The 24,011-nt window shown below is 45.9% G+C and overlaps 3 protein-coding genes and 1 long non-coding RNA gene across 4 annotated transcripts in view; 2 read left to right on the top strand and 2 right to left on the bottom strand.

Annotated features, from left to right (window-relative positions):
- The window catches only part of TTC32 (tetratricopeptide repeat domain 32), a 10,044-nt gene extending 8,409 nt beyond the window's left edge, over positions 1 to 1,635 (bottom strand). The window contains exon 1 of the mRNA XM_006167674.2: positions 1,189 to 1,635. Coding sequence (XP_006167736.2) covers positions 1,189 to 1,340 — 152 coding nt within the window. The 5' untranslated portion in view covers positions 1,341 to 1,635. The remainder of the gene's footprint in view (positions 1 to 1,188) is intronic.
- A 4,857-nt stretch (positions 1,636 to 6,492) lies between these two features.
- Positions 6,493 to 7,212, top strand: LOC102498628 (glyceraldehyde-3-phosphate dehydrogenase-like). The gene is given in 2 exon segments (XM_014583866.2): positions 6,493 to 6,914; positions 6,917 to 7,212. Coding segments are annotated over 2 exon segments (594 nt in total). The 5' UTR covers positions 6,493 to 6,595; the 3' UTR covers positions 7,192 to 7,212.
- Positions 7,213 to 7,503: 291 nt separating this feature from the next.
- Positions 7,504 to 10,317, bottom strand: LOC114005926 (uncharacterized). Its single transcript, XR_003547714.1, has 3 exons — positions 10,225 to 10,317; positions 10,009 to 10,108; positions 7,504 to 8,667 (listed from the first exon to the last, which is right to left on the bottom strand). It is a non-coding gene; the product is annotated as an uncharacterized LOC114005926 (long non-coding RNA).
- A 12,486-nt stretch (positions 10,318 to 22,803) lies between these two features.
- LOC102472413 (MAP/microtubule affinity-regulating kinase 4-like) overlaps positions 22,804 to 24,011 on the top strand; it is a 2,363-nt gene continuing 1,155 nt past the window's right edge. Inside the window, exons 1-2 of the mRNA XM_006167682.1 lie at positions 22,804 to 22,841; positions 23,196 to 24,006. Coding sequence (XP_006167744.1) covers positions 23,199 to 24,006 — 808 coding nt within the window. The 5' untranslated portion in view covers positions 22,804 to 22,841; positions 23,196 to 23,198. The remainder of the gene's footprint in view (positions 22,842 to 23,195; positions 24,007 to 24,011) is intronic.

Here is a 24,011-nt window from a genome sequence, read left to right as displayed (position 1 = left end):
GATAAAAAAAAAATTCTTTAAAAAAAAAAAACAGATTAACAATAAAACATCTTACCAGGAAACTTCTAGCACTACCTGGTCATTTGTTATTAAGGAACTATGTGATAATTGGGTTTTTTTTTTAATTCATGATATAAAACGTGTGCACCTATGCCTGCGCCTGAGCAGCACTCCCACTAGAGTCCCGTTACAAGGTCCGCCATGGCTTTCTGGCCCTCACTGCCCTTCCATAGTGTTCAATTCTCACGGATAGCCCCTTCTCCAGACCTCCAGCTCCTTAGGGTTCTGGGCACCAGCTGGGCCTGGGGTATTTTTCAGGCTGAGCAGGGATCTGACCCCACGGTTAACCATGCAGCTATCAGCACGTCAGTTCAGTGTGCTACCCCAACGCACGAGGCTGGGCCTGTCTGCGTAAAGAAACTTGACTGTTCCAGCCATTCTGAAATATCCGTGGACGAGTAAGTCCATTGAACTGGTGCTTCCTTGAGTGATAAATCGCTGGCTTCATTGTGCTTTTTTCCATATATTTAGATGTTTTGCACAGCAAGCGGAAAACAAGGCAAAAAGCCCTTGCTGGGACCAGCAGTTAGCGTAATGGCTGTCACTGGACTCCCACATAGTGTACCGCGGTTCGAGTCCCGGACCCGGTGGTTTAAACATGCCCAAGATTCCAAGAGGAGAGTGGAGAAGGGATTGCTGGGTGTGTGGCCATCCCGCCTGGGGGGGGGGGGGATTTCTCGCTTTCTGTCTCTGTCTGGGGAGCGCACGCGCCCTATAGTCAAAACCTCTCCAAAGAAAAAAGTCCTCGCTCAGCCCTTGAGGCCGGAGTCACGGTGCTGTGTCCCCGAGCCCCGGCAGGGCCCTACCCAGCCGGGCTATGTTCCTGCCCCAGGTCTCCGACGGTCCGACTGTTAGAACGAGTGGGAAAGCCCCAGCCCCGCGGGATCAGAGGAAGGCGAAAGGCGGACGCCGGCTGCGAGACGGGGCTCGGCCCGGAGCGCCCACGTCGGCGCGCTCGTTCCGCGAGCTCAACGCCGCCCTCGTCCTAGGCCTCGCCTCGACCTTCCTGGGAAGACAAACATCCGCCTGCCCGGTCCTTGGGCCGGGTGAAGACGAGCGAGCGCTGGCCCCCCCCCGCCACACACCCACCGAGGCGGACGCCGCTGCGTCACTTCTCGCGATAGTTACCTCCGCGGCTTCGCGCCGACCGAGGCCGCACAGGCGCACTGGCGAATGAAAGCGGAGTACAACGCCTCGGCCTCCGCGTACTCGCCCTTGTCGAAGTGGGCCTGGGCGAGCGCTAGGCTCGCGCGACTTTCCGGACCCCGGGGCTCTTCCATAACGGTGTGAAGTGGGGTGGACCCCTGAGCGATTAGAGGCGGCACCGGGAAGCCACCTCCGCACCCCGGAATTTGACCGGCAGAACCGCGGGCTGGGAAAAGGGAAGTTTGTGCCTTCTGCGGACCCGGACTGTCCTCTCGCGATATAACTGCTGGGCTGTCAGTAGGGACGCTCAGGACGCTGGGAGCCGGACGCTGCCCATGGTTATCCTCGGCCTCTGTTCCCGGGAAAGCAGGGCTGGGCGTGATTTCTCGCTTTTTGTTTCTCTGTCTCTCTGTCTTTCTGGCGAGCCCACGGGCCCTATAGTGAAAAACCTCTCAAAAAAAGTTTAGATTAAGATCTTTTGTGAATCAATAAAATGTGCAAAAAAAATTGCAAGGAAAGCAACTGTAGATACCAGAGGCATTGTGGGAGGAGGGTGGGAAATGGCAGAGGTAAAAGGGAGGAATCAAGGGGGGGAAAAGCAAAATATATAAGCAACAAGAAATGGAAAATTATTTGTTGATGATAACATGTATGGTAATATCTTTGATTGAACCAATATACAGTGTATTTTGAGTAGGAAAACTCATATACAGTGAATAAATGTAAAATTTTAAAAATTTAAAAAACATTTAGAACTAAACAAGAAAATAGTTATGGACATTGGAGATAGTGTGGAAGGAGGGTGGGAGACAGAATGTAGGGGAGCAAATTCAGGAGAAAAAAATAGAGGTACAACATTTGAGGGATATAGAAATTGTTTATCTGTTGATGACGTGTAGTATTTTCAACTGGACTAGTCTAAGGTGTATTTCATGTTGGGTAAATTCTCTTTACAAGCTAAATGATACATGGTGATTGAATGTATAAATAATAATAATAAAGAAAGAAATTAAATGAAAAACTTGTACAATAAAAAAGTGCAAAACATTGCTGAAATAAATAAAACATAATAGAAAGACATTCATGTTCATGGATTGGAAGGCTTAATATTGTTAAAATGTCGATACTATCCAAAGAAATCTGTAGATTCAACAGAGTCTTTCTTTTTTTTTCAATAATTATTTTATTTTATTCATTCATTTTTTAGTTTTACCAGAGAGAGAAAGAGGGAGAGGGATAGAGGGTGAGAGTGAGAGGAAGTGAGAAAGCAAGCCACCAGATTCAGGACTTGAACCCTGGTCGGCCGTGTGGGAGTGTCCAGCGCCTTAACCACCACGCCACCTGCTGGTCCCCAAAATCTCTTTCAAATCTTAGTGATGTTTTTACAAAAGTAGAAAAATCCATCCTAAAATGCATGTAGAATGTCAAAGAATTGCAAATAGCCAAAATAACCTCAAAAAAGAACAAAACTAGAGGATTCATGCTTCCTGACTTCAAAACTTACTACAAAGTTACAGTAATCAAAACAGTGTGATATTGGCACTATAAATGGTGCTGGAAAAATCAGACATCCAAATGCAAAAGAATGAAGTTGCATCTTTACCTGATACCATACACAAAAATTCACCTAAAATGGATCAATGACCTAAATGTAAGAGTTAAAATAACAAATTCCTAAAAGAAAACAGGACAAAAGCTTCACAACATTGAACTTGGCAATGATTTCTTGAATATAACACCAAAGGAACAGACAACAAAAATATAAACAAATTGGATGTCATAAAAAGGAATATTTTGATATATCAAAAGACAGAGTAAAAAGGCAACTCATGATATAGGAAAAAATATTTGTGAGTCATATATCTGATAAGGAATTATTATCCAGACTATGTAGAGAATTTCTAAAATTAAACAAATATATAAAAAAAAAAATTGGGGCAGGGAGATTTGTTCAACAGTGCAGAGGTAATGTGCTGCTCAAGAAAAGCTGGGTGCGGGGCCAGCAGTTAGCGTAGTGGCTATGTCGCTGGACTCCCATGTAGTGGACCGCGGTTCGCATCCCGGACCCAGTGGCTTAAAACTCACACCGGGCACGTGTGCGTGCATGCCCAAGATCCCAAGAGGACAATGGAGAAGGGATTGCGGCATGACCATCGCCCCACCCCGGGGGGGGGGGGGGGGATTTCTCGCTTTTTCTCTCTGTTTCTGTCTGTCTGGCGAGCCGCACGCGCCCTATGGCAAAAACCTCTCAAAAATAAATAAGTAAATAAATAAAAGCTGGGTACCACATAGTGACCAAGATTCAAACCCCCAGCCTCATCAGTTTGAAACACACTGAGCGTGTGCACAAGTGCCCTGGATCTAATAGGCTGGAAGACTGGAGGAAGAGGATTGTGGCATGAACAGACCTCATGGAGAGTGCTTATTTCTCTCTTCTTTTTCTTTCATCCTCTGTCATGAAGAAAGAGGAAGAGAAGGAAGTGGGGGAGAAAGAGGAGAGGGAGGAGGAGCAGAAGAAAACTCCAATCCAGTGCAAACATGTGCGAAGGACTTGCATAGGCTTTTCTCCAAAGATGATACACAAGTGGACAGTAAGCACAGAAAAATATTCAACATCATTAATCATTTTGGAAATGCAAATCAAGACTACAATAGGATACTGCTTTACACTCATTAGGATGGAAACTTTTTAAAAAAAAAAAATAGCAAGTGTTGGTCAGGATGAGGAACTGTAACACTTGTGCGCTGCTCATAAGAATGTAAAATCGTGCAGCCACTGAGAAAAACAGTATGACATTTCCTCAGAAAATGAAAAATTAAATTGCCATACCATTTCCAGTTCTACTTGTGGGTATATACACAAAAGAAATGAAAGCATGATCTTAAGTATTTGCACACCCATGTTCATAGCACCATTGTTCACAATAGTTAGAAGGCAGACGCAACCCAACTGTCCCTCAACTGATAAGCAAAACGTGAGATGATACATACATACATACACACACACACGGAGACAGAGAGAGAGAGAGAAATATTATTCTGACTTTGAAAAGATGGAAATTCTTATACTTGTAACAACAGGGCTAAACCATGAAGGATTTTTTTTTTTTTTTTTTTAAGATTTTTACTATAGGACTACAAGGGAGCATACTTGTTAAAGCCTACTGAACAAAATATCTACGGCAAATATAAAGTACTATGCAAAATGCCAAAGAATTTCCTTTAAGATTAGGAATAAGACAAGGATGCTTGATATCATCACTTTTATTACTTAGTGCTTTATTGGGGAGACTGGCCAATGCAACATAACGACAAAATAAAGGTATAAATACTGGAGAGAAAAGTCATTTAACACATGATCGTGTACATAGAAAATAAACGCAAAGGACCAACAATAACAAACTACTTGAGAAGAGGAAAAACAAAATAGAATGTTCCCTGCCAGAATGTAAAACCTATTTTTAACACTAACTGAGACAGTATGCTTTGGTCACAAAGGCAAAACAGGCCAAATAAAAAAGGAAGCCAGAACTGTGAACATACACATAAGGACTCGAGGTTTTTAAATATAATATAATCACACAATGGTGTGAAAAAAATCACACATCCAAATGGGGAAAAGGAATGTAAATCTTTGCCTAATTTCATATAAACCAGTTCCAGGTGTACTACACATTTAAATGTGAAAGGCAAAAGAATCAAGTTTTTAACATAACATACTATCTCCATACCCTTCGGATAGAGAAGAATTTTATAAACAACCAATATTCTATATCATTGATTTTTTTGTCTGTTAGTATCAATTACAAATAGGGTGTGGTAAAATATCCAACTATGATGTGGATTTGTCTATTTCTCCCTTTTCATCACTTTTTGCTTCACATATTTGTATTGGGTATATTAACAACTAGAATTGTGTCTTCCTACTGAAGTGACCCTTTTATCATTATGGAATATTTCTCTATCTCTAATAGCATTGTCTTTAAGTCTACTTTAGAATTAATAGAACCACACAAGCTTTCTTATTCTTACCTTTTGCCTGGTACATCTTTTCCCATCCTTTTTCTTTCAACTTATGTTTTTTTTCCTTTTCTTTTGAGAGGTTTTTGCTATAGGGCGCGTGCGCTCTCCAGAAAGACAGAGAGACAGACGGAAAGTGAGAAAACACCCCCCAGGGGGGATGGCTACACTGCAATCCCTTCTCCTCCATTCTCCTCTCGGGATCTTGGGCACGCACGCACACGCGCCCAGCGTAAGTTTAAGCCACCAGGTCCAAGACTCGAACCATGGTCAACTACATGGGAGTCCAGCGACATAGCCATTACGCAAACTGCTGGTCACTTTCAACTTATGTTTTAAAACAGACTCTTGATTTTTAAAATCTATTTCGAGAATCACTTTTTTCCTTTATGAGAGAAGGGAAGAAGGAGGGGATAGGGAGGAAGAAATAGACACAGAGATAGGCATATGTGGCAGATTCACCCTGTTGATCCCCCAAAGCCCAATTACTTAGGGTTACGGGCATATGCTGCCAAGTGCAAGTTCTGGGTGGCCTGGGAACCAAACCTACATCTACCATGCAGCTTATAACCAATTACTTAGGGTTACGGGCATATGCTGCCATATCTGGAAGTTCTGGGTGGCCTGGGAACCAAACCTAGGTCTACCATGCAGCTTATAATCACCATACCTTAACAATCTTTAGTGTATTTAGTCAATTTATATTGAATTATTAATGTAGTGGGTTTAAGTTGCCATCTTGCTATTTGTTTTGTATGTAGGAGGGGTGTCTATGAATTGCTCCTCTTTATCTCTTTTCTGATATTTGTTTAAATGAATTACATTATTATAATTCCATTTTTTCTCTATTAGCTTTATTCTTATTTTGTTTATTCATCAGTTTTTTTGAGGTATAATTTACATCAATTTTTTTTTCATTACCAGAGGGAGCATGCATGTGAGATGAGAGAGAGAGAGCAAAGCATCCCCTCAATGGTGCTTGGCTTCAATGGTGTGTGATCATGCCACAATCCTTTTTATTTTTTAAATTATTTTAATGAACTTTATGTTATTTATTTATTCATTCATTCATTTATTTTAATTTGACCAGAGAGGAACAGATTGAGAGAGAGAAGGAAAGTGAGAAAGCAAGCCGCCAAGTCTAGGACTTGAATTGCAGTTGACCATGTGGGAGTCCGGTGTCCTTAACCGTGACACCACGTGCTGGCCCCCATAAATATTTCTTGTTATAAAAACATAATACAGCCTTTTTTTTCAATTTTACCATAGTTCGTTTTCTCCCATTGAATTCCACTATAATGGAAAAGCCTTATTAAAAAAATTAAGAAAATTTCCAGTGTTAAGCATGCAAGTTGATAAGTTCTGACAAATGTGTAATCATATAATTACCACCGAAAGTGAGAGACAAAAGATTGTCAGCAATGCCTCCTGCACCACCAACTGCTTGGCCCCCCTGGCCAAGGTCATCCACGACAACTTGGGCATCTTGGAAGGACTTATGACCACAGTCCACGCCATTACTGCCACCCACAAGACTGTGGACGGCCCCTCGGGGAAGCTGTGGCGTGGTGGCTGTGGGGCTGCCCAGAACATCATCCCAGCATTGACCGGGACTGCCAAGGCTGTGGGCAAGGTCATCCCGGAGCTGAACGGGAAGCTCACCGGCATGGCCTTCCGTGTCCCCACCCCCACCTGACCTGCTGCCCGGAGAAAGCTACCAAATACGATGACATCAAGAAGGTGGTGAAGCAGGCGTCACAGGGCCCCCTGAAGGGCATCCTGGGCTACACTGAGGACCAGGTCGTCTCCTGCGACTTCAACAGCGACACCCACTCCATCTTTGATGCTGGGGCTGGCATTGCCCTCAATGACATCTTCGTAAATCTCATTTCATGGTACGACAATATCTCTGGTTCCAGAAACAGGGTGGTGGGCCTCATGGTCCACATGGCCTCCAAGGAGTAGAGCTCCCGACCACCAGCCCCAGCGTGAGCATGAGGAAGAGGCCCTCAGCTGCTGGGGAGGCCCTGCTCCCGCTCAGTCCCCACCACACTGAGAAGCTCCCCTCCTTGACAGTTTCCATCCCAGACCACTGCAGAAGGGAGGGATCACAAACCATCAATAAAGTACTGTTATCAGCCAAAAAAAAAAGGAAAAAAAAGTGACTTCAACTAATTGTCCAGGTGACTCACAACTACAAGAGGTTCTGAAGAGGTCAGGCTCAAGCCCTCTGCAGGGCAGAAATGCAGGTGCCGTATCTGACCTCCCTGCTCTGACATCACCTGTTTAACACTTCAGGGGAACACTGGGAACTGCAGGAACACACTGGCCTGTGCTAACGACGCCAAGAGGCTCACGGGAGGATAAAGGTATCCCCAGTGTTTGGCATTAGAGTAGGAGTAGTCAGAGGAGCGGCATGGTGCGGCTCCCCTGCAGCTCATGGGCACATGTGTTTTTCAAGCCACTGGACCCAGGAATAGAACTGTCTTGCCAGCCGTGTGGGATCCAGTCACCTTAACTACCAGGCCACACGCTGGTTCATTCTCTCCTTTCTATAACACTGCATGGACCACCCTCTCTCAGAGGCCTGACCAAGGTAGGGGTTCTCCAGCCAACTGAACTTTTCCAAAGTCTGCTCCAAGGTGAGCCACACATCCTGGGGATCAGAGGAAGGACTTATGGCAAGAGACAGGAGTCTCGGAGGATGGCACAAAAGGTGGCTTTCCTAAGCCCAGTTGTAGACTCCCAGGCACCTGGGATTCCCACCCTGGGCATCAGTCTGTGGTAGCAGAAACCCACTGGGGAGCTGTCTCTTGGGTTCCTAAGGGACCTAAGGGACATTCAAGGAAGGCCCTGGCCTGCGTGCACAGCCAGCCATGCTGTGGGCACAGACTTAACCTGCGGAGGTTGAGGATGGTTGGAGCCTGAGCAGTCAAGAGAAGGTTCTCCTTGTCCCTGAGAGCAGGGCCAGGGGAACAAGAAGCTGGCTGGACTTAGGGGTGTCATTCTCTTTGCCCCCTGCGTTGGTTTTCTTTATGCTTCACCGCCTGATGTGTGGTCAGCTGGTGTTGCTCTCCATCATATCCATGCCTGGCTCTCATCCCCTTCAGGGCAAGTCCCAGGTCCTTCGTGGATTTCAGGGTCCTCCATAATCTACCACCGTGGACCTTTTCACCAATCCCCACCACCCTGCACCTTAAATGACACACATAGAATTGTTGGTTTGTCCCAGATTCCCCCCCTCCTCCGGGTTTTTGCACAAGCTGTTTCTTCTCTGGAAACCCACATTGGGTATGTGCTGAGCTTCACTGGGTTCCCGAGATGGTTCAGACCCAGATCCTGCCATGAACACCTCGTGACACAGCTGCAAAGATGAGTCAGGGACTGGACTGTATACGGAGCAGAGCTGGCTTCTCAGGAAGACGTCATCGTAAGGGGAAGCTGCATGAAGGCATACAGAATTCCCCTGTATTATCTCAGCAACTTTCCCATGCCTAGACTGTCAAACTGTAAAATTAATATAAGAATGATGGAAGAGGAGAAAAAGGGCTGGATATGCAAAGCACAGAGGAATTTTAGGCCAGTGACACTATTCTGTAGGAAACTGAAAGGGTGAATGATGTCATTTTATGTCTGTCCAAGTCCATAGAACTACACCAAGTGTGAGCCCTAAAGTAACCTATGGACTTTGGGTGGTGATGAGTAGCTAATGTAGATTCACTCATTGCAACAAACGCATCACCTTGAGGGGGACCTTGATAGTGCAGGTGGGTGCAGGTGTGTACGGAATAAATATAATGCCAGCCCCATTTTCATGGTCAAATTGTCATGAGAAAAAGAAACAGGTGAAATTAATTTTTAATGAGTTTGTTTAGTTGCACTACAAGAGTGAGTGGGAAAGTATAGCGTTCTTCCATACCCCTTCCCACCACACAGGCGCCCAGAGCCTCCCCCAGTATTAACAACCCCACCTGAGTGTGTCACACTGGGCGAGCCTGCAATGACATCACAGTCACTCAGAGCTCAGCGCATGGGTTGGGACAGTGTATACTGCTCCACACCCACCAGCACACTGTCATACCGACGGGGCTCACTGCCCTAAAATATTCTGGTCTCTGCCTGCTCATCCCTGCTTTGGAAAATCTCTTTTGAGAAATACACATCTTTTAATAAAGTAAGAGATTATTTCCACATGGTTTTCAGATTTGGGCATCCCTAACCTGAAAATCCCAAATCTGAGGTGCTTCAAAATCTGAAACTTTTTGAGCACCAGCATGATACCATGAAAAGAAAATTCACCTTGACCCCTGCAATGGGTCCCAGTCAAAATTCTGCAATGCAGGCTCAGCCAGACAGCTTGGTGGTTAAGGTGGCTGGTTCCAACACAGCTGACTGCATAGTTTGAGTCCCAGACATTTGAAAAACATGTCCGGCATGTGTGCGTGCGTGCCCAAAATCCCAAGAAAGGAATGAAGGAGAAGAAACCGTGGCTTGGCCATCCCCCCACCCAGAGGATGCTTTCTCACTTTTCCCCTCTCTCTTTCTCTTTCTCTCTTGCAAGTGCACATGCCCTATAGTATTTCTTTTTAATGTTTGCAATACAAAACCATTGTTTAAAAACCCATCAGCCTATCTATCTAAAGTGTATGTCAAAGTTAAATAGATTTTGTGCTTAGACTTGGTTCTCACCCCCAAAACATCTCATTATGTACATGCAAATATTCCAAAATCTAAAATACAAAATGCTTCTTCACCTCAAGCCTTTAGATAAGGGATACTCACTCTGTGCTTAACTCAGCACTTCCCAAAGATCACGATGCTGACACACGGTCCTGGCTGCATCGTAAGCGCTCATGGTTACACGTCCCAGTCTGCTCAAGTGCTGTAACAAAATACCATCAATAAGTGCATATTACACATAGTTCTGGAGGCTGAGAAGTCCAAGATCAAAGTGTTCTGCTGTGTGACTCATGGAAGGTACCTTCTGCTTGTCCTCACCTGGCAGAGGAAATGAGGGTTCTCTGTGCAACCTCTTGGGTAAGGACACTAAACCCATTCACAAGGGATCTGCTTCCATGAACCAATCGCAGCGCAAAGTCCTCACACCTCCTCCTACCATCATCTTGCGGGTGGTGAGGTTTCAACATGTGACCGAGGGGAAGAAGACATTCAGAGCGCAAGGTCTGGGGAGGTTGTTGCAGTGCTGGCTCCATCCCAGGCTTCCCCTCCTGCAGGAGAGGTCACTAGGCAAACAGCTTTCCTCATTCACTGGATCTGCGTGGAAATCCTCTCCCCACTGCCACAGCACTGCTGGGGAGATGGGAGACGCAGAGTCCGTTTATCACTTTCTTACAAAAGCCTCTGCTCTGAGCGCTCACTCGAGAACAGAACAAGAAATGCACCTGGAGATAAGATTAAGCCACCTTTGCTTGACCTGTGAATGCTCGAAAGCTGGCCTGCATCTATCTGAGGATCCTCCCACCTCACCCTCAGGCGCTAGCTTGATCCCCTATCTTGCTCACCTGAGCCCTGTGCAGCGGGAGGAGACTCTATTCCCCCAAGGTAGCTGGGAGGACTGAAAACACCCCAGAGCAAATGAGAAAGTGCTGAGAAACAGCATCAGAAGACAGGCAGCCAGCCAGGATAGGCACAGGACCCTGTCCCATCTCCTCTTGCCCTGGGGTCTTCTCTCTGCTCAGGACCCTGCATCTGAGGCAGCAGGGGGAGCCTGTCCCAGCGCTCAATCGGAAGGCTGGCGATGCTGGCAGTTGGCTTTTCCATTACTGGCTCAGCGGTTTACCTGACTTCCTTCTTGGACATTCTAAGGCTCGTTTGCTTTAGGTGTATATTTAAGCGGCATGAAAGAACCAGAAAATCCAGAAATTATGTGTCCCAGGGTCTCAGTGTCCTTTTTTGTAAACTAACCTGCCTTTCCTACACCTTGCCTTTCCCACTGGGTGTGACAACAAGGCACATTAGGAAGAATTTGTCAGAGAATTATAAAGGGGCAGGTACACAAATTCAAATGCAGCCATCCTAATGAGACAGGAGTTAAGACTCTAATCACAGGTAGCTAGGGAAGGGCCCCAAAAGAAAGTCATTGTGCTTTTCTTTTTAATGACGTCTCTGTGCTTTTCTGCTATAGTCTGGTTAATGTACAATATACACCCCTTTTACATGTCTCTAAAAAAAGTATGACTCCTCACTAATAAGACAGAAGATGGGGCTTGGAAGCACACAGGGTAAGACCAAGAAGCAGTCACAGTAGCTAAGTTTTCACAGCCAGAAGCCAGCTGCTTTGGGACTCAAAGCAATTGTACCTAAGGGCAAGAGTTTCAATTTAGTGACTTTATTTTAACAAAAAAATGCAGAACACTATGTTCTACTGATCCTATGAGAATAGGGTAGTTAATCACTCGGATGATCTGTAACTATTTTCTAAGCCCACTTCTTTATCAGAGAGCCAGCCTATTGGCCCAGTTCCTTGTCAGAGAGGCAGCCCATCGCTCAGACTGCTAGATAAAAACCCCTCTCTTTCAGCTCCTCTCTGGCAATACACCAAGTGTGAGCCCTAAAGTAACCTATGGACTTTGGGTGGTGATGAGTAGCTAATGTAGATTCACTCATTGCAACAAACGCATCACCTTGAGGGGGACCTTGATAGTGCAGGTGGGTGCAGGTGTGTACGGAATAAATATAATGCCAGCCCCATTTTCATGGTCAAATTGTCATGAGAAAAAGAAACAGGTGAAATTAATTTTTAATGAGTTTGTTTAGTTGCACTACAAGAGTGAGTGGGAAAGTATAGCGTTCTTCCATACCCCTTCCCACCACACAGGCGCCCAGAGCCTCCCCCAGTATTAACAACCCCACCTGAGTGTGTCACACTGGGCGAGCCTGCAATGACATCACAGTCACTCAGAGCTCAGCGCATGGGTTGGGACAGTGTATACTGCTCCACACCCACCAGCACACTGTCATACCGACGGGGCTCACTGCCCTAAAATATTCTGGTCTCTGCCTGCTCATCCCTGCTTTGGAAAATCTCTTTTGAGAAATACACATCTTTTAATAAAGTAAGAGATTATTTCCACATGGTTTTCAGATTTGGGCATCCCTAACCTGAAAATCCCAAATCTGAGGTGCTTCAAAATCTGAAACTTTTTGAGCACCAGCATGATACCATGAAAAGAAAATTCACCTTGACCCCTGCAATGGGTCCCAGTCAAAATTCTGCAATGCAGGCTCAGCCAGACAGCTTGGTGGTTAAGGTGGCTGGTTCCAACACAGCTGACTGCATAGTTTGAGTCCCAGACATTTGAAAAACATGTCCGGCATGTGTGCGTGCGTGCCCAAAATCCCAAGAAAGGAATGAAGGAGAAGAAACCGTGGCTTGGCCATCCCCCCACCCAGAGGATGCTTTCTCACTTTTCCCCTCTCTCTTTCTCTTTCTCTCTTGCAAGTGCACATGCCCTATAGTATTTCTTTTTAATGTTTGCAATACAAAACCATTGTTTAAAAACCCATCAGCCTATCTATCTAAAGTGTATGTCAAAGTTAAATAGATTTTGTGCTTAGACTTGGTTCTCACCCCCAAAACATCTCATTATGTACATGCAAATATTCCAAAATCTAAAATACAAAATGCTTCTTCACCTCAAGCCTTTAGATAAGGGATACTCACTCTGTGCTTAACTCAGCACTTCCCAAAGATCACGATGCTGACACACGGTCCTGGCTGCATCGTAAGCGCTCATGGTTACACGTCCCAGTCTGCTCAAGTGCTGTAACAAAATACCATCAATAAGTGCATATTACACATAGTTCTGGAGGCTGAGAAGTCCAAGATCAAAGTGTTCTGCTGTGTGACTCATGGAAGGTACCTTCTGCTTGTCCTCACCTGGCAGAGGAAATGAGGGTTCTCTGTGCAACCTCTTGGGTAAGGACACTAAACCCATTCACAAGGGATCTGCTTCCATGAACCAATCGCAGCGCAAAGTCCTCACACCTCCTCCTACCATCATCTTGCGGGTGGTGAGGTTTCAACATGTGACCGAGGGGAAGAAGACATTCAGAGCGCAAGGTCTGGGGAGGTTGTTGCAGTGCTGGCTCCATCCCAGGCTTCCCCTCCTGCAGGAGAGGTCACTAGGCAAACAGCTTTCCTCATTCACTGGATCTGCGTGGAAATCCTCTCCCCACTGCCACAGCACTGCTGGGGAGATGGGAGACGCAGAGTCCGTTTATCACTTTCTTACAAAAGCCTCTGCTCTGAGCGCTCACTCGAGAACAGAACAAGAAATGCACCTGGAGATAAGATTAAGCCACCTTTGCTTGACCTGTGAATGCTCGAAAGCTGGCCTGCATCTATCTGAGGATCCTCCCACCTCACCCTCAGGCGCTAGCTTGATCCCCTATCTTGCTCACCTGAGCCCTGTGCAGCGGGAGGAGACTCTATTCCCCCAAGGTAGCTGGGAGGACTGAAAACACCCCAGAGCAAATGAGAAAGTGCTGAGAAACAGCATCAGAAGACAGGCAGCCAGCCAGGATAGGCACAGGACCCTGTCCCATCTCCTCTTGCCCTGGGGTCTTCTCTCTGCTCAGGACCCTGCATCTGAGGCAGCAGGGGGAGCCTGTCCCAGCGCTCAATCGGAAGGCTGGCGATGCTGGCAGTTGGCTTTTCCATTACTGGCTCAGCGGTTTACCTGACTTCCTTCTTGGACATTCTAAGGCTCGTTTGCTTTAGGTGTATATTTAAGCGGCATGAAAGAACCAGAAAATCCAGAAATTATGTGTCCCAGGGTCTCAGTGTCCTTTTTTGTAAACTAACCTGCCTTTCCTACACCTTGCCTTTCCCACTGGGTGTGACAACAAGGCACATTAGGAAGAATTTGTCAGAGAATTATAAAGGGGCAGGTACACAAATTCAAATGCAGCCATCCTAATGAGACAGGAGTTAAGACTCTAATCACAGGTAGCTAGGGAAGGGCCCCAAAAGAAAGTCATTGTGCTTTTCTTTTTAATGACGTCTCTGTGCTTTTCTGCTATAGTCTGGTTAATGTACAATATACACCCCTTTTACATGTCTCTAAAAAAAGTATGACTCCTCACTAATAAGACAGAAGATGGGGCTTGGAAGCACACAGGGTAAGACCAAGAAGCAGTCACAGTAGCTAAGTTTTCACAGCCAGAAGCCAGCTGCTTTGGGACTCAAAGCAATTGTACCTAAGGGCAAGAGTTTCAATTTAGTGACTTTATTTTAACAAAAAAATGCAGAACACTATGTTCTACTGATCCTATGAGAATAGGGTAGTTAATCACTCGGATGATCTGTAACTATTTTCTAAGCCCAAAAAAATGCAGAACACTATGTTCTACTGATCCCATGAGAATAGGGTAGTTAATCACTCTGATGATATGTAACTATTTTCTAAGCCTTCTTTATCAGAGAGCCAGCCTATTGGCCCAGTTCCTTGTCAGAGAGGCAGCCCATCGCTCAGACTGCTAGATAAAAACCCCTCTCTTTCAGCTCCTCTCTGGCAACCCATTCAGGATCCCATGCTGCTTGGGAGTGGTGTTCTTCTTTGTCTCTCTTAATGAACTCTGCTTTGCTATCCCCTCTCTGTATCCACATCTGTAGTTCTTCATGAGTGTCAGACAAAAACCAACACAGGTGTTGGATCTGATCACCCAGCGTCCACAAGTTGCTAGGTAGGGTTGAAGGAAGACACATAGGAGGGGGAGGAAGAGGAACTCGCTTATTACCTCATGGAATCCTATTGCTCAGGGACCAGCAGGCAGGCATCTAGACGCACTGGACAAGGAAAATCCCACCCAAATAGTGCCTGGCTCTCGTTATGAGCCCCACCACCAGTCATGGGATGGGCTTGGGATGTAAAAGGTAAGGGCTGGGATCTCGAGAAAGTGTCTAGGGACCAGCAGATGGTGTCATGGTTACATCACTGGACTCCCACAGGGTTGAGTGCATTCGATTCCAGACACAGAGGCTTGAAACTCACGCCAGGCACATGTGCACGCATGCTCAAAATCCCAAGAGGAGAATGGAAGAGAAGGGATTGTGGCATGGCCATTCCCTCTGGGGGTTGGAGTGGCATGGGGCGGTAGAGATGTTCTAATTTCTGTCTCTGTCTCTTTCTGCCTCTCCAGTGAGTGTATGTATCCTAAAGCAAAAATCTCTCCTACCCCCCCCCAAAAAATACCTTTCTTAATAAAGAAAAAAGAAAGTGCCTATCTCACCTCTGTACATTCTATAATAAAAAGAACAGGGAAGCTGCTGACAGGGCAGTGAGCCACCTAGGGACAGATAGTGACCTTGAGGCACCCTGAGAATGGAAACTGAGAATCCCATGGCCTGTCCTGGTTACCTGCCCCTGTAGCTCTGGTAGCATAAGAGCTCCCTGTCGAGTCTTAAGTCAAAGTATGAGTCAGGGACTGGTAATATAGGAGATGGTAGCTTCCCACAGGGACTTGCACATGGACAGTTGACGTGGCTGTGGCTGGGCCCAGAACTCAGAGTAGCCCAGGGCTGGGCCCAGAACTCAGAAGAGCCCAAGGCTGACTGCTGCCATTCCCGGCCTCTGTGCCTCTGTGAGTTCTCTGCCTCCTCCTCTCCCCCTCTGAAGTGATAAAACAATCCAAGACCTTGAAAAGCTGAACACCCTACTTATCTGACCTTTTATTCCTGAGAACAAACTCTGGGCTACATCTTCCAGATGGGCTGCTGCTTCTTAATAGGCTACCCCTCGGCCCACTGGAAACCGCCCCTCCCCAAACTTCCTGAGAAAAGACTGCGCTCGACCCCCAGGCAGGGCCGGAGATTTTCGGGTGTTAACTCCTCTGTGCCTGCCGACGTGTTAAAGAGTTACCCCTGTCTCTCCCGAGTGCTGTCTTTTTGTTCCCCAGCCGTCTGGTTTTCTGCAACACAGCCCCACCCAACAGTCTCAGAATCTGGGAGCAGAACTCAGAGATCACTCACGTATAAGCTCTGTGTGTCTCCATTTCTAACACCCCAGCTCTGTTTAAAGTCATGGCCATCTTAGATGTTTTGACTAAACAAATCTGAGTTGGCATTTTAGAGTGTCTTCTTTGCCAACAATGACCCTTTCTAATCCTTTTCTCTCCACCCACGTTCAGAGATCCCACCTTTAAATCTCTCCCCTTGCATACCACATTATAATGTCACTCGTGTGGCAGATGGTGGCCACTCACACACTTAACATGTCTATTCAACCTGGACTTAGGGCTACTCGTCACGGTGCTTAGGTGTGTGTTTCACCTGGGCGTCTGTGCAGCTGCTCAGGCAGACACAGTCACGGGGATGACAGTGAGCTCAGTGGGCTGCCTCACGTCTCTATCCAGACCTGGCTGTGTTGCTAGCAGTTTGTAATCTCAGATTCATACGATGGAGGATGCCAGGGATGATGTGTACTGCAAGCAGCTCAGTGTCTGAAAAGCTAGAATTCCAATATCAAAAATTTGTGGAAAAAATCAGTTTTCTGAATTCAAGGACACAACTAAATATGATCATATCACAGCCAAGCTAAAGCAACCTGAACATGCTTCCTAATCCTCAGCGTGCCCTATAAAGTCAGGCACTCCCTGGCCACACTCCCCACGGTATGTAAGCTCCAGCCACTCTGGCCCTCTCCTCTCTGTCCAGAGTCATCTAGCTCCTGCCTGCCTACCTGCCCCAGGCCCTTATATTCCATCTGCAAGAAATGGGCTCTGCTTGCCCAACCTTCAACTGGTGGCTCTAACTCATCCTTCAGGCTCCAGCGTACTTCGGTCTCAGCATCTTTCCTCCGGATGCTATTCCTTCAGTCCACACTGGTCAGGTTCCTTTCTCCAACTCCTTTGTTTTCACAGTGCTAACTGACTGTTAGCACAGTTCATATTTCAGTCTTCCCAAGGATCCCTGGTCAGTTCATCCTTCCCCTCCAAGCAGGCCTCTGCCCTTCAGGAGCCATGATTGAGCCCAGTGTCTGGCACAGATCTGGCCGCATACGTCAATGATCACATGACTAACCTCAGCAGTGACCTGATTATTGATTAGATGACTAACAAAGGTCACCATGTTGACTAATTCAAAATAAAGTCAAGAAACTTGGTGTTTCAGGCTGCTTGTCTTTACAGAGTAAAATTGGCTTTGTTAAGTCTTGGAGATACTGGAAAAAGTCTGCCGATCCCATGGGCCCTCATCTATTTTGATGTGCTTATTCTGGTCCAACCACTTCAACATACGAATGAGGAAACTGAGGCTCATTGGGCTGGAACTCAGCCTCAGGGAAACAGAACTGGAGATGGAACCTTAACTCCCAGTTAGTGAAGGGGCTGCTTGGTTGAGGCCCATGAGCTGGGCCTCACACTTACCCTATAGCAGAGAAAGGGCATCATTTTTTGGTTATGGTATGAATGTTCAGGTCTCCTCAAAATTGGCACAGTGAAATCTTATCTTACAAGACAGTGGTATTAGGAACTGACATGTTTATAAGTGACAGGGCCAGGGGGGGATGGAGCATTTCTGAATGTCATTAGTGCTCTTATAAATCATGCTACAGCTTCCTGTATCTGAGCACACAGTGAAGAGCAGTCTGCTTTGGTCTGTTCAGGCCGCTGTTAGAAATGACCATAGTCTTGGTGGCTTATAGACAATCAGAGAGGCCCAGTCTGAAAAGGTAATACGTAAAGAGCTGGATGTGGTAGACACGCCTGTCTTCCTAGCTAGGAGGCGGAGGAAGAGGAATTGTGATGAACAGGGACTAGCAGGTGGTGTATGTCACTGGACTCCCATGTAGTCGACCATGGTTTGAGCCTCAGACCTGGCAACTTAAAACTCAGCCAGATGCATGTGTGTGTATACCCAGAATCCCGAGAATGAAGGAGAAGGAATTGTGGTATGGCCATGCCCCTGGGAGGTGATTTCTCGCTTTCTCTCTATCTCTTCACCAAGGCACACACCCTATAGCAAAAATCTCTTTAAAAACAAAGATAGTTGATAGATTTCATGAGATTCCTCATATTCTGCATGTTGTAGATCCTTTATCGGTATTTGTAGAGTTACTCCATGTGTGCACATACAGGAACAGGTTGACCCATAGGCCACCCTGGCCATCTGGTTTCCTTCCACATGGGGGTTGTACTCTGCTCTGCCGCCCTGAACAGCTGCTTGCTTTCTTTCTGGTGAACACACTTTGGTATTTCTCTTCGGTGTACGCCTAGGGGTGGGTCTGCTGGGCCACAGAACGTGTGTTCTGTTCAGGTGTCGTTGTTACTGCCTAACTGCTCTTCCGGAAGAGTTTGCGTGAGTTTACGTGGCTACGAGCAGCTCCTCTGTGTCTCTGCCCTAGTTCTCTATCATTTATTTATTAAGTTTTTAAAATATCTTATATTTCAACTCTGGAAAAATACACACTTTTTTTTTACATTCAATCACTGTGTGTCATTACAGTTTGCTTGGAATATATTCTATCCATATTTTCTTTTTTAATTTAAAAATGTATCTATTTTATTTATTTTGCATTCAATTTAATATATATCATTATAACATACCATTTTCATGTCCAACATTTTTCTCTTTGGAGCTAAAGTGAGTCTTTTGTAGGCAACATGGAATTGAATTGTGTTTCTCTGTCCATTCTTCCAATCTCTGTCCCCTGAGTAGAGAGTTTCATTTTTTTTGGGGGGGGGAGAGGTTTTCGCTATAGGGCTTGTGCGCTCGCCAGACAGACAGAGAGAGACAGAGAGACAGAAAGCGAGAAATCACCCCCCAGGGGGGATGGTCACACCACAATCCCTTCTCCTCCATTCTCCTCTCGGGATCTTGGGCACGCACGCACACGCGCCCGGCGTGAGTTTTTTAAGCCACTGGGTTTTTTAACCACTGCTGGTTCCCGAGAGTTTCATTTTTTTACATTTAAAATAACCACCAGCAAGAAAGAACCTACTTCTCTCATTTTTCTATTTATTTTCTACGTGCTTGACAGCTCCTTTGTCCCTCATTTTGCACTTCTGTGTTCTTTTATGTTTAGTTATACTTTCATGGTGAGGTGTGTGAACTTCTTTCTCATTTCCTTTTCTGTCTTTTTAATAGCTATTTTCTCTGTGGTTACTCTAGGCATTATAGTTAACACTCTAATGACATACAACTCTGATGTGAATTTATACCAGTTTATACCTATAAAAACTTGGCTCCTAGACAGCTAAGGCCCCGCCCCCTTTCAGTCACTGATGTCACCAAATTACATCTGCACGCATTATGTGCTCAAAGCATTAGCTAATAATTGATTTTTTTTCTTTCTTTTTTTTTTTTGAGAGGTTTTTGCTATAGGGTGCGTGCGCTCGCCAGACAGAGAGAGAGAGAGACAGAGAGACAGAAAGCGAGAAATCACCCCCCAGGGGGGATGGCCACGCCACAATCCCTTCTCCTCCATTCTCCTCTCAGGATCTTGGGCACACACACACACACACACATGCCCAGTGTGAGTTTTAAGCCACCGGGTCCAGGACACAAACCGCGTTCGACTACGTGGGAGTCCAGCGACATAGCCATTACACTAACTGCTGGTCCCATAATTGTGTTTTTAATACATTAGCCTCTTAAATCATGTTCAAAATAAAAACTAGTACTAGCTTGTGCAACTGTTCATTATTTGACATTACCCAAGATCTTGATTTCTTCATACAGCTTTAGTTCCTGTCCCATGACCTTCCTTTCCAAACTGAAGGACTCCCATCACGTAGGGCGGCTCCAGTGGTAACAAACACACTCAACTTCTGTATCTGGGAATGACTTAATTTCTCCCTCATTTTCAAAGAGTTTTGGTGGATAGATGTTTTTTATTTGTCAATGTGCTTTAAAACTTGATGTTTTACTTGCTATGCTCATAAGCTATGAACATAGCACAGGTTTAAGTATTAGTCTGCTTGGGCTGCTATATCAAAATACCACAAAGTAAGGGTAGAAATTTAAGTGGAAATTAGGTTTCTCACAGTTCTGGAGAACAGAAGCCCAAGAGGAAGGTGTCAGCAGGTTTGGTTTCTCATGATGTCTCTCCTTGGCAGATGGCCACCTTCTCATGGTATTCTTCCATGCCCTTTCATCTGTACATGCCTATCCAGGTGTCTCTCCTCTTTTGAGATGGACACTAGCCATGTGTCATGTCAAGTTAGGATCCCTCCCATTGAACTACATTTCAACTTCATTACCCCTTGATCCAAAACAGCTTGACTACAGGATAGGGCTTCAGCATATGAATTTGGGCACTGAGGAGCACAGTATAGTTCATAACATTTTGCCCTCTGCTGTCCCCAAATTCAAGTCCTTCTGTTGCGGAAAACCAGACGGCCTCTGAGTTCCGGACCCAGCCACATCACTTCTTACATAGAAAATACGCTCAGCCCATCCCAACAGGCACAACTGTCTTAACCCATTAAAGCGACAATCCTCAGACCAAAGTTTCATCGAAACATCAAAATCAGGTGTATGCAGTGGGGATACAGGCATAGGATAGATATTTTCAATCCCAAAGGAGGAAAATCAGATGGAAAAAAAATGGTGACATATCCCAAGCAAGTCCAGACTCTAGTAAGGCAAGTTCCACTTGATCTTACCAACAGAAGAACTCTAATTGGCTGGATGCTCTGCCCTCCAAATCAATGAGGGAGGCTCTTTCTGATGATCCTATGCCAGAGATCTGAGGAGGGAGCACCACCCTCTGGAACTAAGGATGAAAGAGCCATGCCCCTGAACCCATGTTGAGAAAGAAAGCTTTGATGATCACCAAACTATTTTTAGGGTTTTCTTCCCTTTTATTGAACAATAAAGCATGTTCACCACCAAGAAACTCTTGGGTTCTGTTCTGTAGAATCCCAGTAGAAAATCCTTTTTTCATTTCATCATGGATCTGTTCCCTTTGGTCCACTCTAACAGTATCTGTGCTCGCACAATCCCATCTCATTTCCTGGCTTCGGCTGAAACGGATGCTTACCTGTACAGACAATCTCCTTACAGTGAGTGTCCATTCTCATCCTGGGAATTCACTTGAGAACACACTTTCTCCTTTTTGCCGTATGAATAGAATGAGGAATGTTCAAATATGAAGCTACGGTTCCTTTTGGCTTACCACTTCCTTCCATTTATTTCTCTCTTACATTTTCCTGTAAACACTGAAAAGAAGCCAAGTCACTTGTTTAGCACTTCACTTAGAACTATCCTCAGTGGAATACATAATTTCATTGTTTCCCAGTTCTACCTTCCAGAAAAATATGACAGCGAGGTTCAGCCACTGCTGTCATTTCTAGCCGCTTGATAACAAAGACCCCCTTTCCTCCAGCTTCCAATAGCATTTTCCTCTAGCAATTTAGGACATGTTCATAATCACCATTAACATACATATATCTCAAATATTCTTTATGGGCATATAACTCAGAAGTCTTCCAGTCATCATCTATTCTAAACCCACTTCCACATTGTTAGGTGCCTGTGACAGTAGCACCAGCTTTAGTACCCCAGTCAGTATTAGTCTACATGCACTACCACAACCACAGCACCACACAGCAATGAATTAATACAATAGAAATGTATTTTCTCACAGTTCTGAAGATGACAAGTCCAAGACCAAGATGACTGGTTTCCACGTAGGTCTCTCTTCCTGGCCAGTAGACAGTTGCCATCTTGCTGCCTTCTCACATGGCCTTTCCTCTATGCAAGTATGAGCAGAAAGAGAGCTGGATATAAAATTCTAGGCTGACAAGATTTTCCTTCAACACTTTGAATGTATTAACCCATGGCCTTCAGGAGAAACACTCTTCACATGGTTGGTCCCTAAGTGTCTAATTTAGTCATTTCTTCCATGAGTCAAAGAGAGAGAAGCACCACCACGCCAACAGAGTCCCCATGTCATGAAACGCCTCAAGACTAACCCAGCCCACATCATGGACACCAAGGTGGACATCAGGCACAAATAAGAGGTTCTCAGGATGCCCACCCCAGAACCGCCCATGCAAATTGGCCTCAAAGGCAGAGAATTACTGCTGGGCTGCCATTTGGCCCCTGTCCCAAGGAGAGTTGAGAAATCTGAAAGATCTCTTGGAGACATTTGAAGAAAGCCATCTTCCTCTCAGCTCCACAGACGTTATAATGTACTTTATTGTGTCTTATGAACAGAACATCTTCTTAGACTATCACAGGGTCAGTTAAAGTGGAAGATCAGCTTGAGACCGGTCATTCTGAATGAAAAGAAAAAGGTCGGGAAGAGTATGTGTGGAGACACGGTAAGGTCTTCAGGAGCCCAAACGTATTACAAACTGTTCCATTTGAAATAAAAAGTCCACTAAAGCATCCCATAGGTTTTCACTTCTAAAAAGGGAAATATTCATCCCTAAAGCCCACCTAAAAGCATGTTTCCTGACACCAGTAAGTGGGGAGATGACTGTGATATAAACCCAGCCATGACTGGTCCATTTCCTGCTCTGACCTCACAGGCAGCCATTGTTACATTACGTGCAAAAAAATGTATATAAGGGCCCAGATGGCCCCCCAATTTTTGTCCATAAGGCCCAGAAAGCTCTTTGGTAGTGACCTGTTGGCGGACTCCCAGGTAACTTGCTTTCTCAGCGTATTCTTGATACTCGGTTGGTTTGATTTCCCCCTCCCCTCCACTTGCTTACTACTTTTTTTTCCCTTTGTGATTTTTCTTTTCCTTTTTTTCTCTTGATTTCTTTATTCTCATTAACCCACTTATTTGTTCATTTGGTTTCTTTGATGTTTTGTTTGTTTTAGGTTTTTGTGTTTTTTGAGCTAGCATAGAGAGCCTTCTTATATCCTTCCCCCACCCCCGATTTGTTTTGATTGGTATAGCCAGTAGTGCTAGCTAGCGTTGCTGGTGCGCACTGCTAGTTAGAGTAGTCAGGTGTTGACTGGGCAGCGAGACCTCATTGCCATGTCTGCCCAGGAGATGCCCCTCGGGAATCAGTTCGCATTTCTGGAGACCCTTGGCCAGGGCAGCTTTGCCAAGGTGAAGCTGGCCTGGCACTTTCCAACGTGCACGGAAGTGGCAGTGAAGATTATGGAGAAAGAAGACTCCGAGAGCACCGCCTTCACTCTGCAGACCCTCTACAATGAGGCTGCCATCATGATGAGTTTACAACATCCGAACGTCCTGCGGATGGTGGAGATGGTGGACACCGACCACGCGCTGTACCTGGTCATGGAGTATGCCCGTGGGGGGTCTCTCCAGGACCACCTCACACTTAATGGTCCCCTGGGGGAGGAGGAGGCCCGGGGAATCTTCCTACAGGTGGCGGAGGCGCTGCAGTACTGCCACAGGCAGGGAGTGGCGCACAGAGACCTGAAGCCGGCCAACATCCTGGGGAACGGTAGGGGCGCTGTCAAGTTGGCTGACTTCGGCCTCAGCGTAAGGTTCTCCACTGGCCTCGATATGGAAGTCCTGTGCGGCACGCCCGCTTTCTTGGCCCCAGAACTATTCCTGCAGGAGGACTCTGACGACCGCGCGGTGGATATCTGGGCCCCCGCCCTGGATATCTGGGCCTTCGGCGTCAGTCTCTACAACGCGCTCACCGACCTCTACCCTTTTGGTGGGGAAACACTGAAGGAGCTCAGGCAGCAGATCCTGGCGTGCCAGTTTGCAATCCCGTCTTACCTGTCAGCTCAGGTAAGAGATCTGCTCGCCAACATCCTAAAACAGGACCCCAGACACAGGCTCACTCTGCAGCAAATAATACAACACCCCTGGTTTGACACGGGCCAC

The sequence above is a fragment of the Tupaia chinensis genome, unplaced genomic scaffold (assembly GCF_000334495.1).
Source record: "Tupaia chinensis unplaced genomic scaffold, TupChi_1.0 Scaffold144952_1, whole genome shotgun sequence".
In the NCBI taxonomy this organism is placed as follows: Eukaryota; Metazoa; Chordata; class Mammalia; order Scandentia; family Tupaiidae; genus Tupaia; species Tupaia belangeri.
Note: the sequence above shows the minus strand (reverse complement) of the source record. Positions and strands in the feature narration are given on the sequence as shown.